This window comes from Taeniopygia guttata, chromosome 3, assembly GCF_048771995.1.
Source record: "Taeniopygia guttata chromosome 3, bTaeGut7.mat, whole genome shotgun sequence".
Classification (NCBI taxonomy): domain Eukaryota; kingdom Metazoa; phylum Chordata; class Aves; order Passeriformes; family Estrildidae; genus Taeniopygia; species Taeniopygia guttata.
The window spans coordinates 51,590,081-51,614,770 of record NC_133027.1 but is presented as its reverse complement, the minus strand read 5'-3'; the positions used below and the strand labels follow the sequence as shown (position 1 = coordinate 51,614,770).

The 24,690-nt window shown below is 33.8% G+C and overlaps 1 protein-coding gene across 5 annotated transcripts in view; it reads left to right on the top strand.

Annotated features, from left to right (window-relative positions):
* The window catches only part of TBC1D32 (TBC1 domain family member 32), a 70,741-nt gene that overhangs the window by 21,506 nt on the left and 24,545 nt on the right, over window positions 1–24,690 (top strand). For 4 of the 5 annotated variants that reach the window (XM_030267802.4, XM_012572763.5, XM_072926816.1 and 1 more), the window contains exons 18-26: window positions 84–166; window positions 1,780–1,918; window positions 2,420–2,507; window positions 3,968–4,086; window positions 4,669–4,785; window positions 8,194–8,282; window positions 18,378–18,500; window positions 19,785–19,893; window positions 20,733–20,826. In XM_030267802.4, coding sequence (XP_030123662.4) covers window positions 84–166; window positions 1,780–1,918; window positions 2,420–2,507; window positions 3,968–4,086; window positions 4,669–4,785; window positions 8,194–8,282; window positions 18,378–18,500; window positions 19,785–19,893; window positions 20,733–20,826 — 961 coding nt within the window. The remainder of the gene's footprint in view (window positions 1–83; window positions 167–1,779; window positions 1,919–2,419; window positions 2,508–3,967; window positions 4,087–4,668; window positions 4,786–8,193; window positions 8,283–18,377; window positions 18,501–19,784; window positions 19,894–20,732; window positions 20,827–24,690) is intronic. The other variant, XM_030267801.4, reaches the window with a different exon arrangement.

Genomic DNA, 24,690 nt, shown 5'->3' with positions numbered 1-24,690 from the left:
TAACAAGAGAATGAACAAGATCTCTTGTTTCAAAATGCTGTAAATAAACATTAAGGAGGTGTTTATTTATTTTTGTTTTACAGACAAGTTTGCTTTCAGAAAGAGTACCTACTCCTGTAACTGATGCAGACTCCTCTTCATCAGTAAGTCAAGAATCAAAATCCAGGTAACTTGGTACTTCATTTATGCACGTATAAAAGTGTGAACAAACACTGCTGCTTTAACGACAATTGAGACATCTTGTAATCCCATGACTTTCTTGTAGTTTAATTCCAGCTAGCAACTAAATACTGCACAGCCATTTGCATCCCAATAGCATGGAGAGGAGAATCAGGAGGAAAAAAAATTATGGGTTGAGATACAAACAGTCTGATAATTTAAACAAAGTAAAATTTAGTAATACTAATAATAGTAATGCTACGAATGGTAATAATAACATCAATAGTAATGAAAAGGAGAGAGAGAAGTAACACACAAGAGAAACAAGTGACACACAACTCAGTTGCTCATCACCCTTTGACTGATGCCCAGCTCATCTCTTAACAATGATTTTTGGCCAGCTTTTTGGCCAACTCCCTGCAGTACTAAGCATGACTTCCCATGCTATAAAATATCCCCTTGGCCAGTTTGGATTAGCTGTCCTGGTTGTGCTCTCTTACGGTTTCTTGTGTAACTGCTCACTTGCACAGTATGGGAAACTGGGAAGTTCTTGACTTTGATAAGTGCTACTTGGCAACAACTGAAATATTAGTATGTTACCAAGATTATTCTCATCCTAAATCCAAAAAACAGCACTTTACTAGCTGCTTAGAAGAAAACACACTCTATCCCAACCAAACCCAGGACAGTCTTTTTTGCCAAAAGAATAGTGGTAGGTAGAGAAACTTTCCTAGCATAGGTCTCAGTTGAGCTATAAAATTCTTCCTGACTTTGAGAACTTTCTTGGCTTAGAGAATGGTGTCTGATCTATGTAAAATTGACTTACAGTTTATTCTCTCCAACTAAAGAATTTGAGATTTGAGGAAAATGTGAATTAGAAAGCACAGAAAAAAATGTCTGTCTATCTTATGCCTTTGATGTGGTGCTAATTTAAAATGCTGTTCTGCTGAATCATATTTACACCTTCAAAATATAATGTAGCAAGATTGGCAGCATTTTGGATGATACCAATTAAAAGGTATCCTTCCTTTTTTACTGAAACTTAATGTCCCTTTATAGGATTTATATTCATTAAGATGAGAAACACACAAGTTGGCAGTCTGAAAATTCAGGACAATGTTGATTTTCCATTTACTACTCTTAGTAGGTGAAACTGTTGTATAAATATAGCACGTTTATGCATAATTCTATACCAATTTCTTGCAGAAACCTTTAGCTTCTTGAATGTGAGTCCCTCATTTTACATTGTTGAGAAATTCTGTGCCTGTTTTGCCAACATGTAACTGCCACGTTAATATCCTAAGGCTGTATAGAGTCAGATTGTAAGTTGTACATATGTTTAAGGATATCACAGATCTTTTGGGTTCCCCATTACATCATCTCTCTCTTCTGTGCTCCTAACTAACCTTAGTTTTGCCACGCTGAGTTTGAATGTTCACACAAGATGCAGTCTAGTATATTATCTTTTTTCCCAAGTGCTTTTTTTAGTCTAACATAAGCTTATAAATTAAGCATAGACTCCAATGGGTAAAGTACTGTTGTTTTTCAAAGTTATAAATTTCTTTTTTCCCCATGCTATTTTACATACAGTTTTTAATTACTATTTTGTTACTCTTGCAGCTTGTTATGGGAAGAGACTTTGTTAGATGCCTTGTTAAATTTTTCTACCACACCCAAAGGGCTATTTCTGCTTCATAGTACAGATGCCATAAATGACTGTGTAAACTTTATGTTTAACAGTTTATCAAAAAAAATCCAGGTAAGCATTGGAGTCTTCGTAGTTTACTTTTTACTGTAAAATTTGAAATGCCAGAAGAAAAACTTTTCTGATCTTCTAAGTGCAAATTTTTTTAGGCAATGTTGGTAGGTCATGCTGAAATCTAAATATGCTAGACAAAGTAAAAATATAAAAAAAATCAGATAATGTGCATTTTTAGGACAAAAAAAGTAATGCCAAAGGCATCCTAGTGAATGTGTACAAAAACATTGTAATACTAATGGTTTTATTTTCTCAAATTGCATGTCTCAACCACTGTATATTGTATTTAAATTTTTATAAGATACTTGATAAAGATGTTTGGTTAGGAATCTGACCCTGGTACGTCTGTAGAGGATAATATCTATGAACTGTTCAAGTCTAAAAGTAAAGTGGATTAAATTCTGTAAACAAATGTAAGAAAGATCAATATTTAAGAGATCATTTGAGAGTTTCATGTCTTCTGAATAACTAACACTGCACTTTTATACTTCTTATCAACAGACAAATGAATATGAAGATTTTGGTAATAGAATCATTGTTACACAAATGGCAACAACACCAATGGCTGCAGTGGCTCTGCAGAATTCAGGTAAATTGAGGGATGATGTTTTATGAATAATTGCATGCTGTAGTCCTTCATTTTTGAAAAAGATGTTAAAAAAAGATCAACTGTGTAAAATAATTACACAATATTAACAAAAACTCCTAAATGTTTGTTAAGTATTTCTTGATGGAAATTAATTATCTCCCGCTTTCAAGACATTCATTAATCTTGATGCAGCATTTTAGGCTTTGTTTTATTTTTTCTTCTGATATTATGCAAAATATTTACTTTGCTCACTAGTTTGGATTTCCAGAAATTTCCTGTATGTGTGTGAAGGCATCTGTACTGTTTAAAAATAAGTTTGCAGGTGCTTCATATTTGTCTGCAGATCAGAATTAATAACTGTTGATGTCTGTAATTTTTTTTAACATTTCCTTGGTTACTGACTGCTCAAAGGGTGAGGAGCTGCAAGGGCTTGACTGTCATTGGTGCAGTTACACATTAGTGAGATGTAAAAGAGTTTGTGGTGGAAGAAGAATTGTCAATTATCAATTCAGACAAAGTCCTTTCAGAGTCAATCTCAGATAATCCAACTGTTGTCATATCATCAACAATCCAGGTAGCCATTCTATTAAAACTAGAATCTCATCAATAAAATGAAGGTAATGTCTTAGGCTGCTAAGGAAGTCCATGAGGTACAAAAGTTGCAAATAGTCTCTCTGAGAATCTAGAAGTGACTGGTGTTGACTAAAAGACTGTCAGAAAGGCAGGCAAATTCTGCCAGTCAAGGAAACGGATTCATTTCTTAGTTAGTTACTATTTATGCCTTTGGGATTTTTCACAAAGCAGGGAGCAGATCCACTGAGGAGTTGCCCATCTGTCCTGTTGTGAGGTTTGCAGCCAAATTGCTTCTTATGGCCCTTTTATGCCCTTTGGTGTCGGAGACAAATGATATACCAAAAACAATCAGCATTGATTTTCAAACCCAATTTGAAGATTTCAGAGTTCGATGGCTCTTTCCCCTTCTATTTAAATACTTAACATTTTAAATTTTAACAATTTAAATTCAGCTGGTAATGCTTCTCTTAACGTTGGGGTTTTTCTTGTCCTTTTCACTGTGGTATGGTATAATTTATTAATGAGTTATAGTGAATCTGTATTTTTAGAACCACAGAGACAATACTAGCTAAGCCTTGATCCATTGCAGTTAACTTTTTAAAGAAGGTCAGAAGCTCATTTACATAGAAGATATATAAATATAATCCTACTCTAGTGTAATAGTCTTTGGAAACTATTGCTGCAGACTGTAGATTGAACATAAGCAGACTGCTCTAGAAAGGTAGTTTTGACTAAAGGATTGAGAATAGCAGGGATAGTAACACTAAGGCAATCTGTGTTGTGAAATTTCAGCCTTCAGTATAGAGAATTCTGCAAATCTTGGTTAGAATAGTGGTGTAAAATATTTTTAATATAAAACTCATGATTAGAACAAACATTTGTTTTAGGCTTCATAAAGGCACTTGTGACTGAATTATGGGCTCTTTTGGAGTGTGGAAAAGATGATTTGAGAATAACCCAACCCAAATCTACTCCAGTTGACCCTATTGACCAAAGTTGTCAGAAGGTGAGAAATTATTTAATCTTATGATTTTGTATGGAAAGAAACAGTGCTGTGGTTCAGATAGGATGATGCATACCTTTCTGTAAACTTTTATTACGGCTATACCTGCTTCTTGGCACATGTGTCAAAATTGGTATAATACACTAGTTAAATGATGACTGATACAGGATTCTTCTGTTGCATGGCAGTTCACAATGCCAAGGATTAACTATGGAATAATCAATAAAAATAATGACAAAACTAAGTCTTAAGTGTTGGCCATCAGTTTATGTCCAGATTACTGTAATAAAATCAGGAAGGGTAACATTTTAGATTATTCTTTGTCTCCAGATTTTAGAATTAAGTGGTAATGAAATACTGTAGTTTTCAAAACTGCATGTACAATTTGAGAGATAATAGATAATAGATATTTCAGACACTACTGCCCTTTTAGATTATATAGATGCCTGCCAGGGTATGCAGTCTTGTTTTGGACAGGTCTATTTATGTTAAGTTCAGCCTGTAAATGGCAAATAATTGCTAACACTTACTTGGTTGCACTTAAGTGATTAATATTCCCTGTTCCTCCTTTTTTTCTTTCTCTAGTCATTTTTGTTTCTGGTAAACTTGCTCACTTACCCAGCAGTTTTTGAGCTCCTGAGTAAACGAGATATACCAAATAAACCCATGTACTCATTCCGTGAAGTACCCACAGATATAATTGTAAGTATTTTGAAGGAAAAATAATTCTATGAAGACATTTTTACCTGAGAAAATGTTATTGTTATGAAAGAGTAAGTTTTTTTTCCCATTGAAAGATTTTTAATTTTTCTGCATTTTGTATTATATACAGCATGAGGGCAGTATATGCACATATCACTTCATATTAACCAAAATTTTCATTTTGAAATCTTAAAGGTAATATAGATTTTGATGCCTAATTTAAAGATTATCTTTCCTGACTTGTGTTTTTTCACAGAAAAACGTAACATAAATAATCACGTTTGTATGTGCATACAGATACATATGGGAAAAATGTTGTAAAATATTTGTACTTGTACTTTATACAGCATTGCTCTATCACACTATCTGTGGATTTAAAAAGAATAAAAGAAAAAAAGCCAAAACAAAATGAGAACACAAAAGTGCCATACCTCAGGCAATTTTTTCAATAGGACACATAATTCACACAAAGGGAAAAATCAGTAATTGGAAAGCTACTGATTAAGACATAGTTCTGAGAAATAGCTTCACCATTTCTGTATTTAGTATTATTTTGTATTCAATCATTCTACTGCAGTCAATTACGTTTTTTTTCTCATCTACAAAGCACAGACAATTTAAGACCTTGTGTGGCAGTTAAAATCAGATTCTTTTTCTAATGAGTTAGCACTTTATATTGCTTTTATGTTGAAGTGTTTGTCTAGCACAGGCTCCAGATTGGTAATATTTTAAATTGTTTAGACAGATTTTATCATAATAGTATATGTTATGTTTGGAAGGGATTTTTGAGTTCTTTTTTACAATATGGTTTATGATTTCAGGAGGAAATTACATGATAAATTTCATTTTTCCAATCTACTCAATGCTAGTTTACTGATGGATAGTTTTGTTCAATTATCATGTTTTTAAGGAATTTGGAGTGAGTAAGATAGATGTGTGCACAAGACTATAAGTATTTGAGAGCACTCAAATTGTGGTAGATCTCAAGAATGATTTTTTCAACTTTTGAAAGCCAGTGTTATTTTAGCTTTAGAGGTGCTTTAGTATTTTTATGAAATTTTCTAGGTTTCTAGAAACGCCAATACTGATACAATTGTTCAAAGTTCCCCGAGGAGATGTTTTGGATGAGATTGTCTCACTTAACTGCTGTTCAGCAGTGTGTTTTGTAAGCCTAGCCATCAATATACACCTAGCTGTGTAAGATAGGCATCCAAGATTATGTATTTAACAGAAAGGAAATAGTCAGATCCTCTAATGTTAATTTAATGTATAATGGCTGGGTCTAAATACTCAGAAAACTTTGGAAGTTAAGAAGAGATACATGTTTTTGGGCAGTGATTCCAGAAACAAAAGGTAGTAGATTTTGACTGGATATAACTACGAGAAGCAAAGTAAAAGCAACTTCTGTGCCACTAGAAGATGTGACTGGAAGAGTTAACTTATCTGTGTGCCTTATTTTTTCTCTGTTTCTGAATTATGTCACATTGCCACAGAATGTCACTTGTTTATGCTAAACTATATTTGCTAATGCACAGACTTTAATCATTTTTGTATAGCCTTTATTTCTCGAATACCCAGGATTTAAACATTTCTACCTCCTTTATATTTTATCTGACTTGCTGTATCATTGACTGAACAGATTATCAGTTGATAATAACTGATAATTTTGACAGTTGATAACTTTTGCAACTTTTAAATGTAGACTAATCAGATTTTCATTTGTGCTCTTAGAAAAGCTTTTCTTAATACATGAAATATTTCTCTTTACTGTGTTTGGCATGTAAAATTATTTTAGAGCATGGAACACATAATTGAGGGCTTTCTGCCTGCCTCCAGTCTTAGAGGGTTTCTGCAGTGTATATATTCAGGGGAATCTAATTCAGAAGGTACCCTCTAGACCTGTAGCTTTGAAAGACATTAGAACAGGTGATTTTCTTCAGTGATTCTGGAGAATCTTAGATGGTTTGTCTTAGGTATGCAAAGTAGATGACATCTGACCTGTAATACTTAAATTATGCTCTGTAGCTGAGCAGTGCAGATCTATCCACACATTTTTTGGATGTAATCTTGTGTTAGACCTTGTTCATTATCTTCCTTCCTAAAATCCAAAATTAGAGTTTACACTCCTTTCTCAATAGTCCTCTCACTGTGCCTGTTCTTTGTACTCTTTGCAGCTCCAGGCTTTGATTTATAAATAAGAGAAGGAAGTTGTGCCAGATAAATATCCCTTAGCATTTAACCATTTGTATGTACAAATATCTGAAAAATCTTATTTCCCAAACAAATCAATCACTTGCATTATCAAGTTTATGAACAGCCTTGAGGTCCAAGTTGAGTTTTTTAATTGAGAATTTTATTGTAAATATACTATGTGGAAAAAGCTACCTTCCCCATTGCCCCAAAAAATCTAATAGGAAATATATGTATTTTAAATAAGAGTACATTTTATAAAGACAGTTTACTATGACAAATTCTAGACTTTTTTTTTATTATTGTGAGTTTTACTCATGATTTTTACTTTTCTCTGTTGAAAACCAGAGCTTTTGTTGATTTCATTGAAGTATAAGTCTTAACTTTCCCTTCGTATCTTATTGAAATGACTCATTGATCTAATTAGGTGAATAATAACTCCCTCTTCTGTCTCTGAAACTGTATTTCTAAAATGTGGAGAAAATAAAACTTTGTATTTAATTGAGATTAAATAAAGCTCATAAGGATTTTGTAATCTGTTTATTGTGGCCATAGCACAGCAATCTCTCTCTGACATGATAACATCAGTGAATGTTTTTGTTCATTCCTTAGTTTTTTTTAATGAAATAATTTTTTCAGAAGCAGTTTGCAAATGCAGTGAGCCAGAGGGGAAGATAATTGGGTTGGCTTTGTGGAAGAAGTGGGAAGCAGCCACAAGTCATTGTCTGTTACATGAGCTGCTCCAAGATGAAAGGTGTATGCCTCAACATCTGAGCCAAGCCTTGTTAAACCAAGACTAAATGGCTGTGTCTTGAAGCATGTAGTACTAACCAGTGTGAGAAAAGGTTATTAACTAAAAGAGTTGCTGTTCTCTTCATTAAAATAGGCATGTACACACTTCAAACATACAAAAAACATTTTAAATTTTTTTTGTGGTTTAATACTACAGTAGAACTAGGATAGTTGATATGCAAGGGTCTTTTTGTATGTTTATATTCTTAATAGATTTCTTTTCCTAACCTTCTGTGTGGTTAGGAAATTTTTGCCATTTTTGCCTTCAGTTTTGCTGTTGACTTTTGTGTGGAAAACACCTCCTGTTACAGGAATAATTTCAGTGTGTGTTTTAATAATAGCTTTCATTCAACAGTAGATATACCTGTGAAACTATGATGTGCATAAATTATGAAAGCCTACATGGTTTTTCTCTTCCTTTGACAGGATATCATTGACAGGCTTATAATTTTGAACTCAGAAGCTAAAATTCATTCCTTATTCAATTATGAACAATCCCATATATTTGGTCTGAGGTAAGATGCATGTTTTTTATTCTCTGGTAACATTAACTAAATAGGATATAATATGCTTGGATGTGTTACTTCTGACAAGATAACATTGTTTGGGTTTTAGTATGTATGAAGGTGAAATTCCCCCCTTTTTTTACCATAAGAAGATTAAATGAAAAATGACCTACCAAATGAGAATAGTGATGTATCTAATCTTATTATCTGTAAATGGATATATTGTAATATGAGAAGCAGGGATAGAAATTGCATGTTATTTTGCCTACTTGACTGTAAAAAACAAGTTGTATATCCACTGTACACCAAAATACTAAAATTATTTTTACTATGTTTATGTAATTTTGGTTTATGTAGTCTCCCTGTACTTAAAATTGTTTTTTTAAGTATTTGTTTAATTATCACGTATTTCATAAAAAATTAGTTTAAAGAGTGTAGCATTTGGTTCCAAATATTTCTAGGAACTAAAGGTACACTTAAAAGATGCTCACACTGTTATACTCGTGTATTGTAATATTCAGTGCTTTATAATTTTAACATAGAAATTAGTTTCTGAATTTTTATTCTGTTTTCCAAGGATGACTATATAAATCCTTGAGTTCACATTTTTTTAGGAACTTCTTTTAAACAATTGAAATAAATATCTATTGGATTGTACTTCATAATATGAAAAACTTTGATTTGTTTGTTTGATTACCTTGCTTAAGCAAGATATAGCCCAACTGATTAAGTTCTGAAATATTAGCTTTTTGCAGCCATATTTGTACTTTAATATCACAGTAAAATTATTTCATACTATATATGAATAACCAAAACATGTAGTACAATTTGTTGATAAGGATGAGCATAGAGCAGATGAACAATGGCAGAGATTGGAGTTGGGAGATACATGATTTTGACATACTAATCAGAAGTTATAAATTCCGCTTTGGAGAAAATCACTAGTTTGTATAGGAATGAGAAGTCTTAAGATGAAATTTGAAAAATAAAATATTGTTCTTCATTTAGGATTAGACTGACTCCATAGAAAACTTGATAGAACTTCCATTGATTTAATTAGGATCAAGAGAAAATGAGATGTTTTACGGTTTAAAATAAAGGGTGGTTGGGCACTGGAACAGGCTCCCCAGGGAAGTGATAAAAGCACCAAGCGTGGCAGAGCTCAAAAAAGCATTTGGACAGCACTCGGAAGCACGTGGTGTGATTCTTGGGGTGTCCTTGGGGTGCAGGGCCAGGAGTTGGACTAGATCCTGATGGGTCCCTTCTAACTCAGCATTTACAGTATTAAGACTTACTTAGAGTATTAAGACTTGCAAGTAACCATGGCCTATGTTACCTGAACATCGGAGGTACGCAATTCCTTTCAAAGTTCCATGATCTTTCCTGTGAATGCTACGGACTGCAGACATCCATGTTCTCTAAAATGAATCTTACCTTGTGTAGTTGATTTGCTCCTTGACCAAGTTCCATCAAGAATTCTAAGTTCAGCGGAGTTAGACCAAATAATATTAGATGCTTAACAGATCTGAAAATGTGGAAATTATATATTATAAGCAAAATACTATATTATAAGCAAAATATCTACTTTATCTTTGCTGTTACATAGAAATTAAATATCTAGGTGATAATTGCAGCATTGAAAAACAGTATGATTTTGTGAAGCAATTGTCTTGAAACATTGCTGCTGGACTTAATAACAATAGTACAGCCAAACCCACATTCTTTTAATTGTTCACAGGTCTACACAACCATACACTATGTGTGGCCCACCCAGAGTTGAGTGCTGAACTTCAGATCTGTTTAACTTACAGGTTATACTGTGAGGTCCTGATTTTCTTGTTCAAAACAGTTACACTTTTGCTTGATTGTTAAACAACTGCAATTTAGAACTACATTTTTCTTCATGTGTATACTGAGCTTTAGTGTCTTAAATTATTTTGGTTATTAGCTGTATAATTGCATATAAAGCATAAAATACATAGGTATTTTCATAGTCTGTTTAATCCAAAATGCACAGGTGCATATTTTTATATTTGTAGTGTTATTATTGCATTTTCTGGTGGGTAGTTTTCTTAATTTTGAATAAGTATGAATTCTGAATTATAATTTTGAAGGACAGTCTCTGTCCTTCAACTTTGCTGTCAACTTCACTTTTCAAGCTTAGCCACTGTAAAGTGGTGAGCATGCAGTAGAAAGCAAAGGGAAAACAGAGAATCTATATATGATGTGCATAGCCAATATCTCTTAGTCTTTAAAGAATACTCCCTATGGTGCATTCATATAGATTAGGGTTTGTGTGGTCAAGGGTGAAATACTCAGTTCCACCTCAAGCTCTAGCTAATTTCAAATCTGTGGTTCCTTTGGTTTTCTTCTTGATGTTATTGTTTGGTTTTGTTAGGGGGTTTTGTTTGTTTGTTTGGGTTTTCATTTTGGTTTGGTTTTTGGTTTTTTTGTTTGTTTGTTTTTAAGTTCTTGGAAGTATCTTGGCCTAGGATGGTTCTTCAGTAGTTTCAGACAATGATCTGGTATTCCATTAATTGAATTTATTATGTGTTTCTGTGATGAGTTTTTTTTCACTTGAAGGTCCTTTTAAGCTAACTGGAGGAATAAAAAGGTGTTATTATAGTTATTATTTATTTATTTATTTATTAATAAATAAATTCAGACCAGTAATTAAAGTAATATTTTTTTAACATACTAAACAGAGAGTATTTTCTTAGTTTAATGATCAGCTTTATTTCTCTGATACAAGTATGCACATCAATCTGATTTTAAAAGATACTGTATTTGAGAAATAACACTTTTCTTAAAATGTGACACTAGAAGTCTTCACCACCTTCCTGTTAAGTCCAAGCTCTTTGAAGAGCTCTCTAACTCTAACTTACATTAATAAAGGAATCTTTCAGATTAATGATATTATTATCAACAAAATTTTTCTAGTATTTCAGTACAGTACATTAAATGCAGTACAGTAAATGCATTCATGGGTTTTGAGTTTTTACAGCCTGCCAAGAAAACATATGCATAATATATATATAGATTTTCAAAGTCTTTGCCTGAAGCATTATTCAGGCATTTATATATTGCTGTTCTCTCTATTCAGAAAATAGGTTTTCTGTGAATGTTACTGACACTGTTTTGTTAGTGTGGCAGAGTAAAAATTTCTAGCTTTGATAATTAGGTTTCTGTCTCTAAATAGTATCAATACCCCAAAATAAATTAGAAGATACTCAATTAGTGTTGGCTTGAGTGAAAAACAGAAGGAGAAACAACATTACTGGAATATGTGTAGACTATGGGCAGTGGGAGGGGATAAGAGTTGGCTTTGCAAAAATTCCCTTTTCTTAATAGAGTGCTTTTGTAACACACTGTTCCTGGAATCTCTTTTTTGTGGATATATGATAAAATGGCAGTAAGGGGCACTTGAATACTTTAAAGAGGAAAACTAGACCTTTTCTTTCTTTGGCTATCTTATTTTTTCCCCAGTGGCTTATTTTGAGCATAAGTCAATAATATTGTGAAGTCAAAAGATCTTTTGTATGTACATTCTGAATCAGAAGGACCTTTGTTAGCTCCATGCTTGTTCACTGAGGTGCCTTCTGCTAATGAGCATCAAGTGATAAGGAGAGCACTCTGTTAAATCATTTTTGCCTTCTGCAGGGAAATACCTGGAAAATTCTGAGGGTAAACCCTTTTCCTTTAGATATGCAAATTGTGACTGTTTAATTTTAAAGATTCAATGTTTTTGCCTATCATTAGAGATATTTGAAGACAACCCATGTTGTAGAAGTGTAATTTTAACTGCAATGGAAAATAGATTTATTTTAGGCTTCTGTAATGTAAGGCTGAAAACCCAGTATTTATTACAATGCTCTGTGTGAATAAATTCATTTCCTTTCTGTGGAATTACAGAAAATTGTAAATATTAGTCTAAGTCATATGCTCATCTGAATCAGCCTCAGGATTGTAAAGCTACTGCCTGCTGCAAATAGAAAAATAATATTGGCTTGTTATTTTCAGGTTTGTGTAATAAAGATTTTGACATTGTTAGGTCACATTTTCTTTGTTATATAAAATACTATGGTGAATCTGTTTCTGTTTATGTTTTCTTGCTTACCAAATAAGTGCAGAGAATGATAAAAATACATTGTATCTATTGCTGTTGCCCTAAAAAACTAGCAGAGAAAGATTTAGGAGAGAAAATTTAAATGTTTAAATGGCTTATATTATGCTGACATCAAAATCAGTCAGCATCTTGAAATTTGCCTTAAAGCAGTACATATCTGTCAAAATTTCATCTAAAGCACTCCAGTGAAGTCCAGGTGAATGAATTAAATGAAAAAAAAAGTGATAGGCAAAAGATAACTTTGTGAGTTTAGGAAATACAAATAATAAACACCCCTGCATTCTTCTCCATTACTTTTGTCAACTGCATTGTAAACACCCCACTTATATAATTGCATTTTAATAGTGAGGTAGCCTCAGCCAATGAAATAGGTCATTCCTTAATTCCATGTATTTGCATTATATGTATTGTTAATTAAGAGAATGTGTGATTTCAGTGATTGCAACAATGCTGTTTATATTTAGTCTCTCTTTTCCTTTTTCTTTATTAAAAAGCATTATGAGTAGTAGAATCCAAAGGTAAAAGGGGACAGGGTCTGGATTAGCAGTGACTACTAGTGATGGGGATTTGCAACAGGATTATGTGGGAATGCTTCCACCTTATCTGTGATCATGTAGTTACTAATTCAATTTTTTGCTAACATATAATAGAAGTTTGTTAGGTTTATTCATTTAAAACAACTAAATATTAATCAAATAAGAACAGTAGATTCTGTGATCAGATGTTACTTGTTTACTTTTTTTTTCTTTATTTAACGGAGAGAAATTAAAACTCTTAACTTCTGAGTCCTCTAGGCTGGCAGGTGATGCTCATGAAAAGATTTTTGTTTAGCTGAGAAAACTGTTTATCATTAGCAATTACATTACATGTCATTTGTAGGTATGTTGGGTAGCACGCATTGCCCTCAGTGGAACAATTAGAAGACTCAATCTTTTAGCTAGACCAAGTGCAGAGGCATGTTCTATCTGCTCATTGCTAATGCCTTTTGTTCAGTTTGCAAAGGCAGTGTGCAAAGCTTTACTTGGCTGAAGCTTCCAAATGCCCCTTGTGTTTCAACACTGAGTGACTTTTGACTTCTTTAGGGTATTTATTAGCCATTGCCTCTGTCTACTGGTCTGGCACTTGATAGTAATTGCCATTCACTATTTGGATCCACATTCTCATTGAAGCTTAGGCTCTTACTCAAAGCATACTAAAGAATAAATCAAATTGTTAATTGTAAGCTCTGATGTTAAATGTCTTGAGACTGTCCCCCATGATGATACTGGAATTGGAATTGTTTAATGCAAGTTTGGCTTTGGATTTCACTTTTGTTGTACATAGTTATTTAGTGAAAAGAAAGTCCTGCTACAGCAAAAAGGTTCCAGGTCTTGTTTTATTGCTCTTCAGTTTTTATTATTTATTCCTGAGAGATAAAAAAAAAAAGTATCTTACATTGTCCCACAGCTGATCTCTCTAGGAATATCATGCTATTTATTTTGCACTGGCTTGATTCAGCCATGCGTATATCTGTAGAAGGCAGTAACCACAAGCCAAAACAAATCCTATTACTAAAGACCAGTTTAGTCCTCTATTTCAGCATCATGTCACTGTCTATAGCAGAGATGTAAGCATTTTGTGTTTAGTTGGCCATTTTATGCTGCATGCACACATCTATTACTGAGATTGTAGTACAGTTTACTTTGGTTGAGCTGCTTGCTTTTTTTCTATATGGTGGAAATTTCGTGCTGCTTATAGCATAAGATTTTATCTTGTTTCTCTGGACTATGTACAGCTTGGGGTTATGTTTTTTAATAGCACCCCACATGGGGGCTGTGTTTTGAATTATGGGACAAAAAGAGTATTGCTAACACAACATGTTTCCACTGACATTGTGCAAGCAATGCCTCAGGAACACGGCTTTCTTTTTTATTAACATTACCCAGCAAGTAGGCTAGGAATGTGCAAGAGGTTGGGAATGAAAACAGCTGGGACAGCTGACCTGAATTGACCAGAGGAATGTTTTATACCATATAGCATCCTTCTCAGTAATAAAAACTGAGGGGCTTGGAGGTTGGTCTTGCAGGTCTCATTCGTTGGAGACTGGCCAGGCATGAGTGGCGAGCGAGTGAGCAGCAGGGTTGGGTGCTTAGTTGCTGACTGGTGTCAACCCACCACAGTCTGTTAGAGCTGCTGTGTTCAAGAATACTATCTTGCATCTTTCACCACCACCTGAGCATTAGCAGATATTCCTGAAGTGAGGACAGAACATCAGAGTGGCTTTGGAAAGAGCATATATTACGACAGTAAGGAAGAATAGTGTATGGTGGTGTAGTAGGAACTGCAGAAAAATAGAATTGGGTTTACCATAATAAATGTCCTGTTTGAGAGAAATGTGGTTTGACATTGGGAAAAAGAACAATGAACATACTCTTTTGTGTTATTAAAAGGAACTCCTAGAAAAAATTTTGAGATGTTAATAAGTTATCCCCATAATATGTGTTTTTAGCAACTCTGAGTAAATCATGGGAAATTTATTATATTATTTTCAGCCAAGAAAATTTAGAGAGACAGCATAAGAATTAGCAAGGTTTATTTACTAACTGATTTATACCTCACAAGAGACCTTTTGTTGTGTCATAATTAAGTAAGTCATTATGATTCCACATACCAAAACCAAGGAGATAGCCTGTTGAACAAAATAGTGGTTAGAATGCTTTCTTTTATATTACGGATTTCTGCAATGAAGTATTGTGAAATTGTAGTTGAAGGGGTAGAATCCAGGAGAACTTTTCAAGAAAAACAGATAGGGAAGAAATGCAGAATTCAGAACAAAATTACTTATTTCTAGCATATTTTCACAACTGTGATATTTATTTTGATATTTCTGGATTTATTTGAAATTACCTTTCTGTAAAGGACTGCCTTCAGGTAATCTTTTATTTTATATGCATTGCAGTTTGTTCCTGGGTGTATGGTATATCTTACTAGTAGTGAATGCAGAATTATATAATCAGAATTCAAAGGGAGATGGAAGATTCTATAGTACAATTGCTCTTCTCAAAGTGGGTTCAACTACAGAGCATTACTCAGGGCTGTGTCCAGTCTGGCTTAGAATATTGCCAAGGCTGGTGATCCTGCAGCATCTTTGGGCAGTTTGTACCACTGTTTTACCACCATCACAGTTTATTTCAATTCATGCCCTTTGCATCTGGTCCTTTCACTGGGTATCACTGAGAAGAGTCTGACTCAATTTTCAAACCATCCTGTTCAATGTTTATACACATTGACAGGACCTCCCCTGAGGATCCTCTTCTCCAGGCTGAGCAGTCATAGTTCTCTCAGCTTTTCCCTCTGTCAGATGGTCCAAGCCTTAATCGTCCTCTTGGCCTTTTGCTGGACCTGCTCCAGTGCATCCATGTCATGCTGTTACTGTGGAGCTCATAACTAGACCCAGCACTCCAGGTATGACTTTACCAGAACCAGCAGAAGGGCAGGGTCACCTCCCTCAAGTGACTTTTGGCAGGACTCTTCATTACGCAGCCCAGGATGGTGTTGGCCCTCACAGGCATGTTTATGGTTCATGTTCAAACTATTGACCATCGGGTCCTTGTCTGCAAAGCCGATTTCTGACTGATTGATCCCCAGCCTGTACTGTTGCATTGGATTCTTCCCAAGTGCAAGAGCCTCATCAAAGTGTATCTTCTGATTTGCAGCATTATTCAGGCTGGGAATTCTGTCTTCTGCTTTCTAAAGAAAATTTGAAAACACATCTCAAAAATATATGCTTTAATCTTACTGTGTTATATCTGTAATGTTTTATAGATTCTCATAAGCATGTACTTCTTAAAGATGAGATATTGTGTTGGGAAGGGTAGATAAATATGATTAAAAACCACAATAGTACAACCAAAAACAAATGCCTGTGTAGCTTTAGCCAAGCCTGCAAGCTCTAAGACCACCTATATATCTAACACAAACCCTAACAAACCTTTTTCAACCCGTTTAATTATAAGACCTTTTCCAAAAAATTCTGACAATGCCTCCCCTACTATAATCAGTGATTTGATAACAATTAGCCCATCTCAGCTTCACAGTTTACTTAATGGTTTGAGCCTTGCACCTTAGCTAAAGGAACATCATGCCCCCTACTGGCTGGACAATAACCTACAATATGGAAATGTGGAGTCTGATCCAATTCTTATGTTCCAAAAACAAACAAAAAAAGAAAAACTCCATAGCTGTATTCAAGCATGGTTATAAATATACTTACTATAAAATGTATTTTTTTTTTTTTAATTTGGACCTTCAGTCTGCATATTTATGACTTTGGAAGGTAATTGATGGAATATTACAATTAACCAAATAACCTGTACGTCAGTAATAGCATTTTAAAATGTATTTTTCTATATAGGTGAAAATTTCATTTGAGTGCCAAAGCAGCAGCTGCTCACACTAGATCTTGTATATTTCATCATTTATTCTACCACTATTCCATCTACCTAATTTTATTTGCTCATGGTTGGTTGGTCTTGGTTTCTTTTTTTTCACTCTGTCTTGCCTACAAGAGGAGATGATGTTATAAACCATTCTCAGCTACTAGTCTTCTCCCAAGTGGTTTTAAGCTGCTAGAAACAGGTCTTTGCTATTTATTGTACTTCACAGAAAAAAATATCCATCTTCATAATGGTTTCAGTGCTCTTTTCTGTTTTTTTTTCTTCTAAATAATAATAAAAATTATAGTTGAACTGGCATTTCTTCTTCGATTTAGAAAAGTACTGAGAACAAATTGATGTCACAAAATAGTTAATGTAAAAGAAATACTGCTGAAGAGTACTGAAACTGAACAGATCAAATTGTTTAAAAAACAACAGGAGAAAACTGAGACATGTTCTCATCTTGGCTATTTAATCCTAGGCCACAACTGTACGAATTTGCAGATATTAAATTATTGAGAGAATGGCTTATGAATTTTTGCTATTGTCAGTAGAAACATATTAGGAATTATACGGAAGAAATTAAGCTTTGACTAACAGACTATGAATTTAAAACAGTATATTTTCTAGTTCATATAAAATCTTATGTGAATGCAAAATATAATGCTGATCAGCCTTAATTTATGTTGCATTTTATGACTGTGTTAAAGCAGGAAATAAATCCAGTAACAAGAATGTTTAGTTACATTGTTTTCCTTGAACTGGAATCCCTCAATGAAATTATTCTGTTCTGGTCTTAGAGTGAGTAGATTAGTTAAAAGAAAAAGTAATATTATTTGGATTGCTTTATTTCAGATTTATATGAAAATATATAGGAGTACTTACCCTGTTAATTTGCCCCAAAGTTATAAAAGAAAATTGTATATAATGTACTGTCTTGTGGACTTGTTATTGTATTCATTTCATTTACCATTTTTGTTTCTCTGAAAAACCCAACCCAGCAGATTTGTTGCTTATTTTACTTGTTAAATCTTTTATTGCTTTTGAACTGTGTTAAATGTGATTATACAGAAGGGCTTAAAAGCCTCTTTTCTAAATGAAAGATATTTTTTACCTCCCTGCCTTCCTCCTCCTTCAGACAACCTAATTCTGAGTTGCTTTACCAGCTTATTATAGTATAATTCCCTTACATTTCACATGGAATGTCTTACCAAGCCTGTATAATTTTTGCTACACTGTGATGTAAACTCAAAAACAGACTGAGCTGACCAGTGGGTATTTTCTCTGGTTGTTCAGTGCCCACACACACACAAAAAAAGCCTGTTGGGGGCCATTCCCTGTTTGCTTAAGGTTGTGCCACTTGAGTGGTTAAAAGGATATAAGCGAATGTTCCTGACCTAGCTGTGTCTGAGTTTTTGCAGACACTTCAAGTGGGGTTTTTTTGTTGTTTTTTCATCCTCTCCCTTTCCATTGCAAGATCTCATAAAAATGTTCACCCTTGTCTTTCTGTCCATTACTGGAGTCCTGACTGATGTACTACCATTTCAATGTGTCCTTCTGCAGGCTGTTAAATGTGCTGTGCTGTGAGCTCAATACCCTTTTACTCTTGGAGACTCAGTATAAAGTGTCACAAGTTTTACTAACTGCTCAGGAGGAAAATGTCACAGAAACTTCAGAAGGACCAGGGTAAGAAGTGATTGATGTAAATGTTATTTTAACTATCAAACTCTTCTTCTGAGAACAAATTCGTGAATGCCTTATTAGCTTTAAATATACAAATGCTGTCACTTAAGCTAGTTTCTAATGTCCATAACTTTCCTTACGTGCAGGTTTGTCAGCAGTTTTAAATTATGAAAAGATACGATAGGCAAGATACAATGGCCTTCTCTTTCTCCCATATTCACCCCAAAAGTATAAAAATAAAAAAGCAATTCTTTTTTTAGCCATCAAAACAACTCTTAATTTGTTTCTAAAACAAAAAGTGTTTAAAACTTATGAATGTAAGTATGTCTTTTAATGTTATATTTTTTTAATGTATTTAATATAAAATCAGGGTATTGATTTAATGTTCGAGCATCATCAGTACTTTCGGGTTTTTATGGGGGAGCGTTTTGTTGTTATTATTTTGTTGTTGTTATTGTTTGGTTCGTCAACTTTCTAGCAGTTTATTTATAGCTTAGTCAACTCTCCAACTTCTGTGACTTTCCACTGCTGTCTTCTAAATAAAATTACAGCATATCCTTTCAAAAGGAAAAAAGGTATTTTTGGGACAGAAGTGGACATTCATTTATATACTGGCATTTTTTTCTTTCTCACATCATGCTGAGTTTTAAGTATTTTCCTCTAACTCTTTTTTTATATGGGACCATTACAGAATGTAAGTCAACCAGTATTGGTGAAAATTATAGTTATTTACTATTTGAAGATGAAAGCTGCTATTTCCCTACTAAGGCAAAACTTCTATTAAGAAACTTGGTGAATAAAAACTGGATGTTACTGCTTTCAGAAACTTTGTACCTTGGGCTGCACAGTGACTTCAAGAGACAGCAAGTTGTCTCGGTTTCAAGTAATGAATAACTCTACTTATTTGTGACAGCAGAAATATACTGGTAGGCCAAATAAGGAGCACATTTTTATTGTCCATTAACTGTCACTGCCCTAATGATATAATTTTTATGTGACATAAGAAACATTTTGAGATTTTCTACTCTTTTTGGTCCAGTAATTGCTCAAATTTTTCTAATCAGTAGTAGCTTGGGTAGCACAAAGTTAGAGCAATGCTTGGAGATATCTCAAAATGCATCATGTTTCTGTTTATTTATGCTTATATGTATTCCAGGCTGTGTTTTAACTCTGATATGTTTCTCAAAATATTCTTGCTTCTTTAAGTTTTCTGAATTAAACAGTCAGTAAATCAAAGCTTCTAATTTTTGGAGGTTTGTTGTGTTTTGTTTGTGGTTTTTTCCACAGAGTTTTTATAATTGATGGTCTGTCAGTGGAGAGAAACCATGTTCTTGTAAGGATTAATCTGATCGGAGGACCAAAGGAAAGGATTTTGCCTTTGAGAGAATTAGATAAGGTTAGAACTTAAAGTTTACCAGGTCCTTTCTGTAACTTCTGCCTTCATTAACTGAACATTTTTGCTGATAATTCAGCATGTGAAAAATTATTTAACACCAGACCACCTTTATCTTTATGAAGTGTTAATATTTTAACGAAGTGATACACTGAGCAAACATTGCTCCTATCTGGTGATTATCATGTACCTAGGACATACTACATTCAGACAACATATTTATTTTGCTCCATTTTAATGTTACTTTTAAGCTAATACAATTTGTTTGCTTTTTTTTTTTTACTTTTATATTTCTGTGTATTCTTTACTAGCTTTCCATTTATCTTGGTATTATTTGATATTTTTTCCATTCTTGGGTTTTCATATGCAGTATCTAACACCTGGAGCTTTTATCAATGTTCTAACAAAGGAGTGTTTGTTAAGCAACTTCTTTAAATGTTCTACTTCTCACTTGCTGTCAGTCTCATAAAGATGAAATGCAGATTACTGTCAGCACAACAAAGACACCTAAATCAATGTATAAAGTTGGAAATACAATTTAGTGGGTTTTTGGGCTTTCTTTTTTTATATTTCTTATAAACCTTGAAATTTCCTTTGTGGTTGAAAAAAGGAACTGTAAAATCAAAACTGTCAGTGGTATATACACCATAAAAAATTATATTCTCAAATGCTTTTTGAGTTTTCTATCCTTTTTTTTAGTTATAGCACGTCGCATTGGAAATTGTAGTATCAAACAATTTTGGTGCATAGGCAGTAATTCTGGGAGCTGTACTTTTGTGTGTTAATTGAGAAAAAGCTATTAATGTTTCTGCTAAATTAATTTATTTCTGATTCTTTTCTAGGGCAGTGGGCTATATCCTTGGCCAATGTTTTCATCGTTCCCTGTGCCAAAGTGCTATCTTGCAGAAATTCCTAGGAAAGCTGAATTCAGACAAGGTACGTAGGAAGCGTGCAAGCAGTGTAGATTGCATACAAGTATCTTAGTCAATTTTAAAAATTTCTTTTTTCTTCCTCCTTGTACCCTGCTCCCCACCCTCACATCCAAGTGATCATAATCTCATTAAGTACTTGAGGTTATTTCAGTGCTGGCTGCAACTGTAGCTAAATAAGTTGGTTTGATTTAGCTTGTCTGGCTTTGTGCAACTGTCAATCTACAAAGCTGTTTGGTAATCTAATTCTTATGCACAGTTCAAGATTAACCTCCTGGCTCGTCTCTGGTGGGTGCCTCGTAAGGTACATTTATATCATCTCTAGTAACTGAAGCAAGACAGTTTGCTTAAACTGCAAAGTTCTTTGTACACTATTTTTGTGATTCACATCCCTGTGTTTACTGAGCTTGGTGGTGTGTGAAATAGACAGCGTTTAGGATAGTTGGTTTCCACATTGAACATCAATTTGGAATGTGAGCAGACTGAAGAATCCTTTGAAGAACTACCTAGGCACAGCAGTTTAATTCACACAGAGAAACTGTTTAAGGTTTTAGTTTGCAGAGACATTGCAAAAGAATCCATTGAATGACTTGGTAAATAAATAATTCATTCTATTTGTTCGTGTTTACTATATCCCTGAGATGAACTTACTAGAAATTGTGAATTTCCTTATCAGAGACAGATTTACAGAAGTGATAGAAATTCTACATTAACTGTGGACTATAAAATAGTCTGTTTGTAGATCTCTGGGAGAAAAAAAAAATTTGAAAGGTGATTTCCCACTCTGACCAGAGGAAAGGCCATATAGTTATAAAAGAAGGAATTTTTTGTATCTTAGCTTTTGTAATACTATTGCAGGATTCCCAAGGTAAGTTTCATAAGACAATAATCAGGTAATGGTAAAGTGGGTGTCTTCAAGGAGGCAGTAGTGTCACTCTTGGTTTGGAAAAACATATTGTATTGTTATTATTATTCTCAGAACACGTTCAAAGGATCCCTCGGTTCTCTTGTTCAGAATAATTCTGTTGCTCATCATTACCCAGTGGGCTAATGAAATAGATATTACAGTTGTCACATTTGTGGATGACAGCCAACTAAGAAAACCTGGGTAAAACTTTGGCTAACAGTAAATTTGCTGAAATGAAATTTCAAAGATTTAGAAATGAGTTTGATAAAGAATTTAAAGCAAAGAAATATTTTGATTTGGAATAGCATTTTTGATGTTAAAGGTAACTGAAGTAAAAGATTATATATCTGCAAAATGAACAGAACATTTGGTAGTGCAGTCAAAATATTTTGTGGTTTTTGTTTGAAAATAAAAGGGAAATAAACCACTGCAAGTGTTCTATTTCAGTACTAGGTTAAAAAAAATAGCAAAACACTGAACTTGCCAGACTGAAGCTTTCAAGATGTGTAAGTTATTTTGAAAGAAGCACTAGAATAAATAGATCAAAAATTAAAATAATTAAGTTCATAAATTTTTGTTGTAGTGCTTGCAAAAAAAGAAATCAAGAGCATGAATAGAAAATGGAGAATATCTGAACTGTATTTTTAAGCGCTATGATATGGCAGTGATAGAAGTTTTCTTTCACAAGAGAGGTTAAAAATACGATTACAAGATGGATCCGTGAGTTACATTTATACAAGATCTTACAACTTCTTTGTTGGGAATATTCAGAATGCATGTTGTGTGTTAGTCAGATTGCTTGGAGTTTAGAAAAATACTTGTTAAATTTTCATTGGGCTTAGTCCAAGGAGATGGACAGAATTCACACAGACTTTTGACTGGCAAGAGTTCTGCAGCCGTTGTGTGAGCGGGAATGCATGACTGCTTCACTGTGTCTGTTTGACAAAGATTGAAGGCCGAGACAATGTCTCTGGTTCCCTGAACCTGTGTTCAGATTTCATGCTGTAGTATTTCATTACGTAACTTGTGAGGTATGATTCTGCTCCTCTTATTTTGCATATTTCTATGACATGAATAATTAAGACTAGTAGATTCTTAGTACTATTAAAGACTGTATAGTTTCTTTGGCTGAAAAGGCTGTAACTGTAGGTTTTATTCTGTCTGTCCTGACCACTTATTTGTGTCCTCTTTTATTGCTCAAGAGATATGGGCACCTCAAGAGAAGCTTACCTTTTCTTTGTACTTTGAAAATATATCCTATTTCCATCACATAATTGTGATGGCAGATGTAAAAGCATAACCTGAATTGATTTTTTAATCTATCTATATACTAGATGGAGATGGCTTGTGAGCATTAAAGGTGTGCCTTGAATATGATACTGCTAATAGTTCTGTTTATAACCCTTCTTTCAGATGGAGTTGAATGACAGATGCTACAACAGCGCATTTTAGAACTAGTGTGGCCAAACTGAGGTCAGGGAAAAGGAAGCTTCATTTCCAGATCTCTGGACTTCATTTATCCTGTATCTGGTACAATGGAAACCATGGATAAAACTGAAAGTAGCTTAAGAGGGGTGGTTACTTAAAAGGACTTGTTCACACTGAGTTTTCCAGCATGAAAACCCAAGAAGTGGGTAGGGTTTTTATTCTATAAATTCTTTTGAAGGACAGTGCTAAATGTGCGATACTGACTGACACCTTTTGGTTCAGCTGTAATAAAAAGCAGAACAGTGGTAACTCTGACAGTATATGGAACATGTTTCCCAGCACCAAGGCCTGAAGGCTGCGAGTAGCAGAGCTTGTTTTATCACTCTTGCTTTTATTCTGTGCTATTATAGTGATCACAGACGCTGGCAAGTGGATATTTTTGACGCACTAAATAAAAAAGGACTCTACTGTAATTTAGTAACTGCATTGGAGTAGTGGAGTATCTCTTCCATTTTATGAGGACACTTTGAGTAAGCAGACTCTCTCAACAAATATGTTTGTATTTGAGGAAAACTTGTAGTGCATCAATGTTTACAAATATCTGTCCTGGTTTTGCAGATGGTAGGTCTTTGTTTGTGTGGTATATGGGTTTCAGGAAAGGATTTATGGAAAAATAAATTTGGTTGATTTTATATTAATATGCTCTAATAATTTCAGCCAGTAGTTAAAGTTTGAAAGCTGTTGGATAGCAGTATATTAATGATTCACTTCTGTCAAAAATAATTTATAGTGAAACTTCCAATGATTTATGTGTATCTTTATTTATATGTGAAAATTAATTATGCCATTTCTACCTGTTTACACTCCAGCAAGATACCCTGTTGCTTTTCTTGTTTTAATAATTCAATTATTATTTCATTAAGGTAATTTGAGGAAGAACTATTAAGTAATTTTCAGATACTGATATAGTCCTTTTATATTCAGGATACAACTGTGAAAAGTTTTTTTTTTTTTACTTGTAATATTAACTAGAGTGTAGATTATTAAAAGTTAAACTCTTTAGAAGACTATTAAACTGTAATATTCACTCTTCTATTTTACAGAATATGTTTTTCTTCTCTAGTCCTAGCTCTGCAGTTATGACAGTTGGTAATGACTGTGGCTGAAAAATATTGTCCGTAAATGTCCTGCAATGATGCATTCACTGCTTAACATTTCCTTAAACTTGGGTACCCCGCTATTCATGAAACTTATTTTCTTCTGAACTCAGACATTCCAGAATTGGTACAAAAAAATCTGTGGTTATATCTTATCAAAAGTATTTTGATAATTTATCTCAGCCACAGTTCTCTGAGTTCTTTGCTTTAAACTTCTAACTTGAATGGGAACTTGCTGCCATGTTTCAGGTTTGGTTTTATTGAGGGTTTCTTGTTTGTTTATTTGCTTGTTTGTTTTGTTTGGTTTTGTTTTTTTTTTAATCTGATTTCATTCTTTTTTTTTTTTTTTTTTTTTTTTGTAATACCTGGTATTACATTG